Below are 13,557 nucleotides of genomic sequence, written 5' to 3'. Positions count from 1 at the left end.
ACATACTTATTTAACATCTCCATTAGATAATGTAAATATAACACACACACAATACCTGGAAATTGATCACTGCCTATAGGTCTAGAAATTTAATTTATGTGATTGGGACTGGTGGTAAATGTGGCCTGGTTGGATTTGCATGTACAATATGACGGAGAGGATCCACAACCACGATTTGACAACCTGAAAAAGACTTATCAATGACATACTGCCACCTTGTGGCTGAATGGGCGTATAGTCAAATTGTAATTGTATTTTCTCCAACAAAAAATGGAACTACAGGTCTACAAAATAAAATCACAGAAGTTGCTAAAATGTACATCTGTATCTACTTATAATAGAGAGACACACAGAGAGCCCCATTCTACATCAGAACCACAAACACAACGTTATATCACAGCAGCAAAGTGAGTCATCTACAGCCGTTAGCCTGCATTAACGCAACAACGCCATTGTTCACTGCAAGCACAATGGCATCTATTATATGCGCTCAATCAAAAGTATAGATAAGCTACATATACATTCTCATCTCAAATGCAGACATTTATTGATATTATAGATCTTTAGTAAACAGCGTTCAGATTGCTTCCGCCTGGTCAGTCCACCAAAGCATCTAGAACACATTAGGGGTAAGTCGAGTTGGTTGTTCATTTTACAAAATACATATTTTTGTTAAAAATACAATCATATGACCATCACACTTGTGTTATAATAAGCTTTTTGTAGAACGAAAATGGGCTTCATTCACATTCAGACGATGTAATCAGGAGGGAAATATTACGCAGTTTATTGAAAGTGTTTCACCCACACATCACTGAAGTGGTACAGTCCACAACACCCGGGTTTCCGCGCGAAAAGACGGCCCGCGCGCCCGAATTGCTTATAGTATCCATTGCTAGGGGACGACAGGCAGACGCTCTGGAGCCGCGCAGTAGGGACCAACGGCCGGTTTAAACGTTGTTTTAACTGATTTTAACCCAGTTTTATCGTTTTTATCTCACTCGTTGAGCTAGCTGTTTGCCATGCCATCCAGGACTTCCCCGTCTCTGCCAGCGGATGTCAGGAAAAGGTAACGTTAACGTTTCTTAACACTGAATGCTAATAATGTCGTTATGTTGTAGCATGCATGCAGCTTGATATCTTAGTCAAAAAGCCACCACAATGTAAATTAAACCACGTGTAACTAGCTGCTGTGGCTGTCATGAGCAGGGCTGCCCCGTTTTTACCTTTTTGCTTTTATTAGCAGCTGCAGCTAGCGTTAGCTTGTTGTCACTTGACAGTCGGGACTGATGCTGCATTCACTTAACATTAGCCCCCCCCCCCCCTCCCCCTGTTAACGCTAGCCAGTTAGCATCTATAGCCTGTCAATGGATGGAGCAGCGTGTGAGATTTGGCGCCACTCAGGAAGTTTTGTTCCCTATGTTTCTGCTAGCTCGCTGTCAACACGCGTTTTACTGCTATACAGCCGTGTCGGGAAATGTGTGCGTGGATTAATTTAACGTCGCGTTGTTTTGACTTTCACAGGCTGCAGGTGCTGGATGAGGACGGCTCTTCAGACGAGGTAGGTTCAGTGTCTGTTTATTCCTTTTGAACGGCTACACGTTAGTAAAGTGTTAACGTCACTGAGCTGCTCACTAATTGCTCTTGCTGGTGACTCAATTTTGGGTTTCTAAAGACCATTGAACATGATTTTAAAGTTCAAAGTGTCTTGTCTCCTTAATTGGTTTTCACTTATCTAAAACCTGCAATATCGTCTAGTTCAATTATAATATATTTGAATCTAGATAAGCTTAAAGATGAACTGTTCATAGGATGCCCTCAAGATACAAATCTATGGGCTGCTCCATGGATGTCATGAAATTAATATGGATTTAATATCTTAAACACAATCACAACCCCAAAGTGTCCTGAAGATATCATCAGTTCAACACTTGATGGTGTTCTCTTGAAGATGAGTGTTTTTGTAAAGCATATGCTATCAATTGGCATCTCTGGTTATGTTAGACAATGCATTTTAGGACAATAGTATCTGTCGACACTCAAATCAAAGTAGTATAAGAATGTGTTTTAATTTCACTGCCTAAGGTAAACTGTCTTTTTAAAATGTTACATGTTTTTAAAGTTTAGCTTTACTGACTAGATCCTTTTTTTCTTAAAATGCCGTTCCAGGATCATGTGAAAGAGAAGCTCAAGCTGGTGCAGGATTTCCTGCATGTGGACGCTCGGGACCAGCTGACCAGCCTGGAGGAAAAAATGAAAAATTCAGAGATGTCAATGGTTGGTGACTCTTAAAGATGTCCGAATCATAACTACTCCTGAAATGTCTCCTCATTATTCCTCCTGTGACCGATACCGTGTGCTTTCCTCAGGAGGTCTACATCTCTAAAGTAAAGGCTTTGCTGGGAAAAGAGCTTAGTCTCGAAAATGGCTCACATGTTGACGGCGTGGAGCAGAATGGAAAGACTGTTTTCACAAATGGTTCTAGCAAAGAGAAGCACAGTGAAGAAGTCACCATGGACGTACAGGAGGAAGAGGAGGCTGTCAAGTCGCCAACAGCTTCCAAAGGGAAAGGTGGACGCAAGAGCAAAACAAATTCTGACACTAAAAGTACGTTGTTAGACTTCGTCTCAATATTTGTTTTGCAGCAGCTTCATTCCCAGATGAGTGATTCACAAATGAAATGATTTAAAACAAAGGTATAGGATGAACTTAGTCTTGTTTCTGTTCATTGCAGAGTCTCCAGCCAGTACCAGGGTTACAAGAAACGCTGGGAAACAGCCAACCATCTTGTCAATGTTCTCCAAAGTGTGCGTAAATTCATTTTATCTTGTAATTCATACTTTTATTCTCCATCGTCTGCTTCTTTTACATGTACAAGTCTTTATTCTGTTTTTACGGCTGTCTTGCAGTCAAAAGCGAAAGTCTGACGACTTGAATGGAGAAGCTGCTAATGGACAGGATGAAGTGAAGAAAGAGAAGGAGGAGGAGGAGGAGGATGATGATGAGGAGGTGAATCATCTATATTTTCAGTGATGTTTACACACAAAGAGCTGTGTCTGGTGTGTAACACTGCCCATACTTTATCAATCTGTTGTAGTCTCGGGAGGAGAAGCGTCTTAAAGTGGAATCCGATGAAAAGTAAGTATCTATCTCTCTCTCTATATCTATCTATATTTTAGTGATGTGATGGAGCTCACCCAACATAACGTACTGATCCTTTTCTTTATGCAGGGCTGCTCCAGAAACATCTGAGAGTGAGGTGACGAAACCGGTTTCTGCTGCAAAGGTAATGACTTGTCGTTGAGCTCGGTGTCGTGTCTGAACCCTGTTCACTTAATACTTCTCATATTTACCTGTAGAGAATAATCTATAATGTGTTCCAGCAGAACCGGACTATCTAGCCCAAAGGAAACTGTTCCCACCTAAGTGTTCTGTTAGACCTAATATTTAGTACTTGGCTTGATGTTTGCCTGCTATGCATATTTAAATATGAAAAAGGATTAGTCTTAAATTTCATTATTTGTCCCAGGTAATAAAAGCATTACATTTAATTCTGACCCCTCCAGACTCGATGTGTGAAGGGATTTAGTTCAGCCTTAATGCTTCTTACTGATGCAGCCTGTGTAATCTTTTTATTTTGTTTATTTCAGACACCACCCCCCAAATGTACAGACTGCAGACAATACTTGGATGATTCTGATCTCAAGTTCTTTCAAGGGGATCCTGATAATGCGGTGAGAATTTATTAATCAAGTCAACACTTGTTTGACTTTCACATGTTTTGAATAGACTACATTTTGAATGCAGTTTGTCACATGATATCCTTTAATTTATTTTTATTTTTTTCCTATGGCTTCTGAGTTTAAAAAAAAAAAAATTGGGTGCTTTGAGCACAAGCAAAGTGCTTTGTAGTCCTTTGTTTTGGTGAGATTTTTGCCTACTCTTGAAAACAATTTAGATTGATGCACAGCACTACAGGACAATATGTATTTATGTTAATCTAAATTGAGCAGAAGCATGTGAAACCCTGAACGGTTGTGCTCTCTTCAGCTGGATGAACCGGAGATGTTAACAGACGAGCGTCTTTCCCTGTTTGACTCCAACGAGGATGGATTTGAGAGCTACGAGGATCTGCCGCAGCACAAGATCACGAACTTCAGGTCGGTTATTCTTCGTAGACGTCAGAGTTTAGGAGACACTTGTTGGACCGGCGCTACCGATTTCATGCTGCTGGTGTGAAGCTTGTTGTGCTGCAGCACCTGAGTCCGTTGTGGCGTTGCCTCTTGTCTTGCAGCGTGTATGACAAGCGAGGACACCTTTGTCCGTTTGACTCCGGGCTGATTGAGAAGAATGTGGAGCTCTACTTCAGCTGTGTGGTCAAACCCATCTATGATGACAACCCGTGCCTGGATGGTAAGAAATCCTACATTTCAAGAAAACGTTGTAAATGTTCTTTACAAACAAGCCGACGTTCACACGTGTGGTTTTATTGTTGTATTTGTTCAGGTGGTGTTCCTGCCAAGAAGCTTGGTCCCATCAATGCTTGGTGGATCACTGGTTTTGATGGTGGAGAAAAGGCTTTAATTGGTTTCACTACAGGTAGCAAAGTTTCCTGCTCCCAAAATTCTCATCTTCTTCTCTGTATGATGTTCTAACGGTCGTCTATCGTCACTATCCAGCTTTTGCCGATTACATCCTGATGCACTCCAGTGAGGAGTACGGACCCATCTTTGCTGTGATGCAGGAGAAGATCTACATGAGCAAGATCGTGGTGGAGTTCCTCCAGAAGAATCCTGATGCGTCTTATGAGGACCTTCTCAACAGGATTGAGGTGAAGACTCGTAGTTATTCACAACAGCGTCCTGTCAAATTTATGCATTTGACGATTAAAAAAAAAGAATCTATGGAGAATCCTACGACCTCAGAGGGTGTTTATAGAGGTTAGATCAGTCTCACGCTGAGGAATGCAATGTACTGTAGCTCTTAAAACCAGGACACCAATCGGCTTCTGTCTCCCCGGTCCTCAGACGACTGTCCCTCCTGCAGGGCTGAACTTCAACTGCTTCACGGAGGACACGCTGCTGCGTCACGCCCAGTTTGTGGTGGAGCAGGTGGAGAGCTACGACGAGGCCGGCGACTCCGACGAGCAGCCCATCATCGTTACTCCGTGCATGAGAGACCTGATCAAGCTGGCAGGAGTCACTCTGGGGAAGAGGTATGGCTGCAAGAGGATTAGGATTTATTCTACCAAGAACGCTTCCTTTAGGTCAAAGTGGAAACGACATACTTAACTTGAGTGAAAGCTCCCTGTTTTCAGTTTTGCTGGCAGAAGCACCTTTGCAACACAAATGCTTCAGGAAGTTTCCCACTTTTTTTTTTTTTTTGTTTGTTTGTTTGTGTATTTCTGCTCCTTGTTGTCCCTGATGTCTAACATTCTTTGACATTTCCTAACGCAGCATGCTGCTGTACTGGTAGGTAGGCCTTCTGAATGCATCCTGAGCTTGTATGGTGGTGTGTCATTGTGAAAGAAGCAAAATGGACCAAAAGAGCATTTATACCAGAGTTCACGCTAGAATTTTTTTTAGTTTTACATTGTGGTATTGAATCTGGCATATTTGAATTCTGGCCATTACACTAGTGCCTTAAGTCACAACTGATTGTGCTTTAAGTTTTTCCACATCTTCAGACACACTTTATGTAATCGACTTGAGCAGTTTATAAATACTTCTCTCTATATGGATATGAAACAAAAGCTGACTCACCCCACTAAGAAACTTAATCAGTCATGAGATTTTGTTATGTGCAAAATTGCTTTCCTGCTGCTCTGTACTTGTGACATATTGAGTCATAATGGGCTGAAGTGGCCCCAAAACGTAATTGGTAGACGAGAGAATTATATTTTCACTCTTAAAGGTAATCTTTAATGCAGAAGTCTAGCAAAGCCATAAACATCGGCAGGTTTTCTCACTGCACTTAAAACGTGCATAAAATAAGTCGTTTTTTTTACACTTAAAAATGTGAATGTGGGATAGTTAAAACTCATAAATCATGACGATGCTGTGAGGAGTTTGGCCTTACGGGATGATTCTCTCATTTGTTGTCCCACAACTTTGTGAAATTTCCTGGAAGAATCCTCAAGAAGTCCGACAGCAAAGCTTGTTTATAAGAGGCTGTTTTGCCCGATGAGATCACGATCTCTCTAAACCACCAGTTTAACGCTGCGTCAGTGTTTTCTGTGCTGCCCGGTGTTTCATCAGAACGTTGTTGGCCGGTTGAGTCTAACGGGAACTCTGCTTTGAACGTCTTGACTGTGTCTGTTTGCTTGTTTCTTGTGTTGCATGGCCTGATGCTGTGGTGATTTGACAGCCCGGGGCTTCATGATGCCATCGCTCCACATCTCATCGGGTGTTTTGGTCCATTTGGCTCGACACCGTTTCCTCTGAACACAAACTTTATTCTGTTGACAGGAGAGCTGCCAGACGACAGGCCATCCGTCACCCAACAAAGATCGAGAAGGACAAAGGGCCGACTAAAGCCACCACCACCACGCTGGTGTACCAGATCTTTGACACCTTCTTCTCTGATCAGATAGAGCAGAATGATAAAGACGGTGCTGCGGCCAAAAGACAGCGCTGTGGTGTTTGTGAGGTGAGTGTAGTCGGTGTTTAAACGGTGCTGCTTCACTTTCATGACCAGCGTCACATGTGCATTTGATTAATGTAGAAATGTTCAGAGTATCGGCCCAACCAGGTCCCCAACAGGTCATTATTCCCCCTCTAATATCAAGGATGTATTGCTGTGAAAACATCTCCTTCCAACGACTATATTTACATTTTTCACCAAAAGCTAAATTTTACAAAATTACATTTGAACAAATACTTATTTTTAGTAAATATGAGCTTCAACGCATCATAATATATCTCAATGCAGCCCTTTGTTATCATTTGCTGTTAGTGTCTTTGTTTAGCCAAGCAGGACTGTGCTGCACCTCCTGCTGCTAACGGCTAACGTTAGCTCTCATGTTTACAATGTGGTGTTAACATGGAAGAAATGAGATGCATGCGTGTGTAACCACAGGAGTGTAGTATTAGTTTGCACATGTGCAGTGTGGATCGGGTAATGAGTGACGTGTGGTATTGTTCTGTGTGGTGTCGGATCGGCTCATATACTCTCTGATACCAGATGAAGCATTTCAGACGGTATCTGATGTGTTTCGGATACTGGTGTCAGAAGAATTCCTAATTTGTGTCCTCTATAATATGCAATGTTTGAAATGCATTTTCCTTCTTTTATTGTCTCCAGGTTTGCCAATCTCCTGATTGTGGCAAGTGTCCAGCTTGCAAGGACATGATCAAATTTGGGGGAAGTGGCAAAAGCAAGCAGGCTTGTAAGCAGAGAAGGTAAGAGTGTCTTCTGATCAGTTTGTTCTTTGTTTTGTTGCTTGATGAGCAAACGCCTGTAATGTTGAAGAAAAGATGAGAATTTTTAAAGTGACGCTTTTCTGTACTTTGACCCGTTTAGTCCTTCATTTTTTTGCTGACATGCATCATTTGTTTAGATGCCCAAACCTCGCAGTAAAGGAGGCTGAAGATGATGAGATCGTTGAAGAGGATGTTCCAGTGGAGAAGGCCAAGAAGGTTTCTCAAGCCAAGAGGAAGAAGCAGACCCAGTGTAAACTGTCCTGGATCGGAGAGTCTGTTCAGGTGTTTGTCTCCCTCACGTTGTTGTTGTTGTTGTTGTTGTTGTTGTTGTTGTTGTTAAAATGGTGTTTCTGTTGTGTATGAGGATCCAGCAGTGTGTAAACGTATTTGTCTCCTTCAGACTGAGGGGAAGAAGCAGTACTACAAGAAGGTCTGTGTGAATGACGAGGATTTGGAGGTGGGCGACTGCGTCTCAGTTTCATCAGAGGATCCAACATTGCCTCTGTATCTTGCACGGTATGATTATTATTTCTTTATTTTAAGACTCTATGAAAACAAGTTGTCACTGTCTTGTATGATTCTAACGACGTATTCATTCTCAGGATCGCGTCGCTGTGGGAGGACAACAATGGGAAGATGTTTCATGCCCACTGGTTCCATCGTGGGACTCAGACGGTGCTGGGAGAGTCCTCTGATCCTCTGGAGCTCGTCATGGTGGACGAGTGTGAAGACATGCTGCTCAACTATGTGCAGGGCAAAGTCAACGTCATGTACAAGGCCCCGTCTGACAACTGGGCCATGGAGGTACGCTAACGTAACAGCAGGATAAGTTGCCGTTTGTCAAACCGTTTTCTTGACCTCATGGTTACGTTTTGTATTCTAGGGTGGAATGGATTTAGAAATCAAGGTGATTGAGGATGACGGGAAGAGTTTCTTCTACCAGTTCTGGTACGACACGGACTACTCCCGCTTTGAGTCGCCTCCCAAGACCACTCCATCAGAAGACTCAAAGTTCACGTAAGCACCATCCACACATGCATTTGTCCTCTACATGTGAGTGTAGTTGTTTTATTTTCCTTTACCGTGTTGTGGATATGTTCCCCTCAGGTTCTGCTGCAGCTGCTTTCGGACTAAAGAGCGAGAGGAGCGGGAGAGGCCTCGTGCGTTTGAACCCATCGCGGACAAAGACCACGAGTCCAAGGCTCTCTATGCTCTGGCCTGCTTCCAGGGGGAACAGTTCAAAGTGGGAGACAGTGTCTACCTGCATCCCGACTCTTTCAATTTCACGTGAGTGAAGTGATGACAAATGTTTGATTCACTCAAAGGTGTAACGAGGAGAATGTATACGAGACTCACTGCCTCTGTTTCTGGTCTCCTCAGTGTGAAGCCAGCGAGTCCAGTGAAGCGCTCGCACAGGAAAGAGGATGTGGATGAAGACTTGTACCCAGAGTATTACAGGAAGTCCTCAGACTACATCAAGGGGTCAAACCAGGACGCTCCGGAGCCTTTCCGCATCGGGCGCATCAAGGAGATCTTCTGTCACAGACGCAGCAACGGGAAAGCAGACACCTCGGAGGTCAAACTGCGACTCTACAAGTTCTACAGGTGAAATGCTTCACAACTCGGAGTTTGATCCGGAACCAATAAGTGTTCAGAACTAACCGTCTGTCGTCTCCTCCTCCAGGCCCGAGAACACTCACAAAGGTGTGAAAGCCAGTTACCACTCGGACATCAATCAGCTGTACTGGAGCGATGAAGAGGTGACGGTCAGCATGACGGAGCTGCTCGGCCGCTGCCAAGTAGAATATGCTGAAGACCTGAATGAATCGGTCCTGGACTACTCCAGTGGTGGACCTGACCGCTTCTATTTCCTGGAGGTGTGTGTGTGTGTGTGTGTGTGTGTGTGTGTGTGTGTGTGTGTGTGTGTGTGTGTGTGTGTGTGTGTGTGTGTGTGTGTGTGTGTGTGTGTGTGTGTGTGTGTGTGTGTGTGTGTGTGTGTGTGTGTGTGTGTTCTACTCATAAGCTACTGCACTCAGTCGTACTTCAGTTGCCAAACTTGTCATTGTTTACAAACTGTAAAGGGTCTATGGGGGTAAATGAAGCCATAAAATGCATTGTTTGTTAAACAAAGTGTACAAGTCTCTTACTAAGATTATTGAAAATAAGGAAACATGATGCCCATACTTGAACATATCTTCAATGCAGTGTATTCTTATATATATTCCTCTATAACAGGCCTATAATGCAAAATCAAAAAGCTTTGAAGATCCTCCCAATCATGCCCGCTCAGCTGTTCATAAAGGCAAGGGAAAGGGCAAAGGAAAAGGTAATAATAAACACACTCGTGTGTGTATATATATTCTTAATCTGAAATTGGTTTTATGTTCACTGAAGTCCTAATTCTATGATCCGTTATTCTCTACAAGGTAAAGGCAAAGGAAAGGCTGCACAAGAACCACAGGACTCTCAGAATGAACCACAGACTCTTAAAGTGCCCAAATATCGCACGCTGGATGTGTTTTCTGGCTGCGGTGGACTCTCTGAAGGCTTCCACCAGGCTGGTAAATTCCACTTGTGAAATATGTTGCACAGATGTGTTGGCAGCTGCCGTCTTTATTTTCCAGTACGCTGGTGAAAACGTGACTGCTGGTTTCCTCTAGGTATGACGGAGACTCTGTGGGCCATAGAGATGTGGGAGCCTGCAGCACAGGCCTTCAGGCTCAACAACCCCGGCACCACGGTGTTCACAGAGGACTGCAACGTCCTGCTCAAGCTGGTCATGTCTGGAGAGAAGACCAACTCTCTGGGCCAGAAGCTGCCTCAGAAGGGCGACGTGGAGATGCTGTGTGGAGGACCGCCCTGCCAAGGCTTCAGCGGGATGAACCGCTTCAACTCTCGCACCTACTCCAAATTCAAGAACTCACTGGTGGTCTCTTATCTCAGGTCGGTGTCGTGATTTATTGTAGCCATGATGCAGCATAGACCACACGAGTGCACATTGAGAATAAGTTGTCCTCTGTTGCAGTTACTGTGACTACTACAGACCCAAGTTCTTCCTGCTGGAGAACGTGAGGAACTTCGTCTCATTCAAAAGCTCCATGGTCCTGAAGCTGACTCTGCGCTGTCTTGTGCGGATGGGCTACCAGTGTACCTTTGGCGTCCTTCAGGTGGGTCTGACTCGGCTTATTATCGTGACCTAAAATAAAGTTAAACTAGACTGAAACAAAATCACCTGGTTTGAAATAGCTTTCAGCTGAACATTTCTGTTAACTCATGAGTTGAACCACAGAAATTGAACGGACTTGGTATTCCACAAGATGGTGCCGTAATTAAACTTATTGTCATTCTATTCTACAGAACTCGACTTAATGTGGAAAAACAAGAATATATTTTTTAAATTCTTCTAACCCTTTGCTCATAACAGTCACTGTTCCCTCCCTGACTGTTGAGGGTAAACTAGTCATACATGCCACTACTTGACTGATGACTGAAGGTGCTTCACCGGCGCACTAACCTGCTCGCTGCTGTCCTCAGGCCGGTCAGTACGGCGTCGCTCAGACCCGCCGCAGGGCCATCATCCTGGCTGCTGCTCCTGGAGAGAAGCTGCCTCGCTACCCTGAGCCTCTGCATGTGTTTGCTCCCAGAGCGTGTTCTCTGAACGTGGTGGTGGACGAAAGGAAATACGTCAGCAACGTCACACGGTAATGTGAACGTCCTCTTCTCCTCCATTTAGTGATCTCTCATCCTAGATCAAACGGTGTCTTTTATCTGACCGTACACTAAACTGAATGGTCTGTCTTTGAACAGAGGTAATGGAGGAATCTACAGAACCATCACTGTCAGAGACACCATGTCTGACCTGCCAGAGATTCGCAATGGAGCAGCTGGGCTGGAGATCTCCTACAACGGAGAGCCTCAGTCCTGGTTCCAGAGGCAGATCAGAGGCACGCAGTATCAGCCCATCCTCAGGGATCACATCTGCAAGGTGAGGTGGAAGGCCAGCAAAGAGTTTCCTCCTCTGGATTATTGCAGAAAATAAGCTCTGTGGTGCAAACACGTTTATGATACTTCCAGGTTTTCTTCAGCAAGATGATCCTCACAAACGAACACTTTCATGATTTGTAAAGCATAAATTAGTCGCCAGAAGTAAAAAGCTATAAACAAACAAATTAGAAACTCAGCAAGGCCATGAAGGACAAGTCTGCATGATGACGTTTAATGTCCCCGACAAACTCTAGTCTCATTCAGCAGCTTGTTGGAAACCACCGTGTTCAAAATGCGTTGAGGATCTCTTACATTTATGTTAACCACAGATCTTATTTCAGGCATCTGACAACTTCGATGTGTTTTGGTGATGTTGGATCCTAACGGGATCGCCTCTTTAATTGATGGTGAATTTTAAGTTTCTAACGAGCCCTCTTGTCTCTCAGGACATGAGTGCTCTGGTTGAAGGGCGCATGCGTCACATCCCGTTGGCTCCGGGCTCCGACTGGAGAGATCTGCCCAACCTGGAGGTCCGGCTGAAAGACGGCACCATGACCAAGAAGCTGCGTTACTCTCACTCTGATAAGAAGAACGGCCGCAGCAGCACCGGTGCTCTCCGGGGGGTTTGCACGTGTTCAGGAGGTACGTAGCTCTAGATTACTACTTGAACAATGCCGGAGATTACTTCTCTGTTTTAGAGGCAGCTCTGATTGTGTCTGTGTCGTTGTAGGGACTCCATGCGACCCTGCAGACCGACAGTTCAACACCCTGATCCCCTGGTGTCTGCCCCACACCGGGAACCGCCACAACCACTGGGCCGGACTCTACGGCAGACTGGAGTGGGACGGCTTCTTCAGCACAACCGTCACCAACCCTGAGCCCATGGGCAAGCAGGTACGGCAACCTTTTTATAATTGGGTTTAAGGGGGGAAACTAATTTCAGCCAAAATATTTCAAAACTGGAGATGTTAGAGTTCAGAGTTGTCTGGAAGGCAGCATTGGTATCATTCCTCATGTCACTTCTGTAAAGAAAAACAAATCCTTGGCCTGTCACAAGTTTTTGGCCTCTTTTACTGTAAATCTGGTTGTTCTGATTTCAGGGTCGTGTTCTGCACCCTGAGCAGCACAGAGTGGTCAGTGTGAGGGAGTGCGCTCGCTCTCAGGGATTCCCCGACACATACCGCTTCTTTGGAAACATCCTGGACAAACACAGACAGGTAAAAGTCACACTTCATTCAGCGAGTCTCGGAAAGAAAGCGTCTTTCTTTCATCTGCCACTAGGTTTTGGGATGATTCCGTCTTGTTCATCAGTAAATGTTTATTTAACAGTTGCTCAAGGCCCACTGGGAGAAACAAACTGCCTCTGACCTTTTTAAACAGTCGGGTTGTGTAACGGCTTCTTCCTGTTTGAGCAGGTTGGAAATGCAGTGCCCCCCCCACTCTCCAGAGCCATCGGCCTGGAGCTGAAGAAGTGTGTGATGGAGAGAATAAAGGAAGAACAAGCTTCAGGTGACTCATCCGACTCTACTCTCCTGATTCATTAAACGGTGACTATGCTGAGTTACTCACCCGTTTCTCTCTCGTCCACAGAGACGGTGAAACAGGAGAAGATGGACTCTGACTAGTTCCTGGTTCCCTTCCAGCAAGAATCGGTTCCACAAATCTTTCTTTTAACCAGCTGGTTTTTAACGGTGTCACATGGACATTCTGTGCCGTGCCATTCGATGTTTTTGTTTTAACTGCTTTTAATCATCATGTGGAATAAATTGTATGTAGTTTTTATATGTGTAATATTTCAAATAAAGCTCTTATGAAATTGATTATTTGTGGACTTCATGTATGAACATTGACATAAAGCAGTTAAGGAAGTGATGTTAATAAAGTGGGTATTAAAGGTTAACTATATGTATGTGTGTGTGTGTGTATATATGTATGTATGTATGTGTGTGTGTGTATGTATATATATATATATATATATTCATTCATTCATTCATTCATTCATATTCACACCTAAAATCTCTAATCCTGATGTGATGAATAACAAACGATGGATATGGTTTAGTTTAATTGTACGCGGTAATAAAATTCCCCAGGAGAGTTATATTTTAAATGAGCTTTAAAATGTAACATTCTGTTGTACTCTGAGAAGAAA

At 43.9% G+C, this 13,557-nt stretch overlaps 1 protein-coding gene across 2 annotated transcripts; it reads left to right on the top strand.

Annotated features, from left to right (window-relative positions):
* The first annotated feature begins 869 nt into the window (after nt 1–869).
* On the top strand, nt 870–13,225 carry dnmt1 (DNA (cytosine-5-)-methyltransferase 1). 2 transcript variants are annotated; one of them, XM_068727840.1, is made up of 35 exons: nt 870–1,069; nt 1,525–1,561; nt 2,170–2,277; nt 2,370–2,607; nt 2,735–2,807; nt 2,910–3,009; nt 3,098–3,138; nt 3,232–3,286; nt 3,651–3,734; nt 4,051–4,160; nt 4,295–4,413; nt 4,507–4,599; nt 4,680–4,831; nt 5,028–5,215; nt 5,457–5,471; nt 6,468–6,648; nt 7,303–7,400; nt 7,559–7,703; nt 7,822–7,937; nt 8,024–8,225; nt 8,305–8,438; nt 8,529–8,708; nt 8,802–9,026; nt 9,106–9,298; nt 9,657–9,747; nt 9,848–9,982; nt 10,082–10,364; nt 10,447–10,588; nt 10,956–11,122; nt 11,229–11,406; nt 11,852–12,047; nt 12,136–12,299; nt 12,506–12,622; nt 12,821–12,914; nt 12,996–13,225. In XM_068727840.1, the coding sequence occupies exons 1-35, from the start codon at nt 1,023–1,025 to the stop codon at nt 13,028–13,030; spliced, it is 4,536 nt and encodes a 1,511-aa protein (XP_068583941.1). In that variant the 5' UTR covers nt 870–1,022; the 3' UTR covers nt 13,031–13,225. The 2 variants fall into 2 exon arrangements, with proteins under 2 accessions (XP_068583941.1, XP_068583942.1); XM_068727841.1 differs by lacking the exon at nt 5,457–5,471.
* Nucleotides 13,226–13,557: the final 332 nt, after the last annotated feature.

This window comes from Cebidichthys violaceus, unplaced genomic scaffold (genome assembly GCF_023349555.1).
Source record: "Cebidichthys violaceus isolate CVI_PGR_0920_01 unplaced genomic scaffold, fCebVio1.0.p SCAF_40, whole genome shotgun sequence".
Taxonomy (NCBI): domain Eukaryota; kingdom Metazoa; phylum Chordata; class Actinopteri; order Perciformes; family Stichaeidae; genus Cebidichthys; species Cebidichthys violaceus.
Note: the sequence above shows the minus strand (reverse complement) of the source record. Positions and strands in the feature narration are given on the sequence as shown.

Excerpts from the sequence above, each read along its gene's own strand:
- dnmt1 (XM_068727840.1), top strand. The coding sequence starts at position 1,023 with ATGCCATCCAGGACTTCCCCGTCTCTGCCAGCGGATGTCAGGAAAAG. Across the intron at positions 2,278-2,369 it reads AAAATTCAGAGATGTCAATG|GAGGTCTACATCTCTAAAGT; the intron begins GTTGGTGACTCT and ends TGCTTTCCTCAG. Across the intron at positions 9,983-10,081 it reads TGAAGGCTTCCACCAGGCTG|GTATGACGGAGACTCTGTGG; the intron begins GTAAATTCCACT and ends GGTTTCCTCTAG.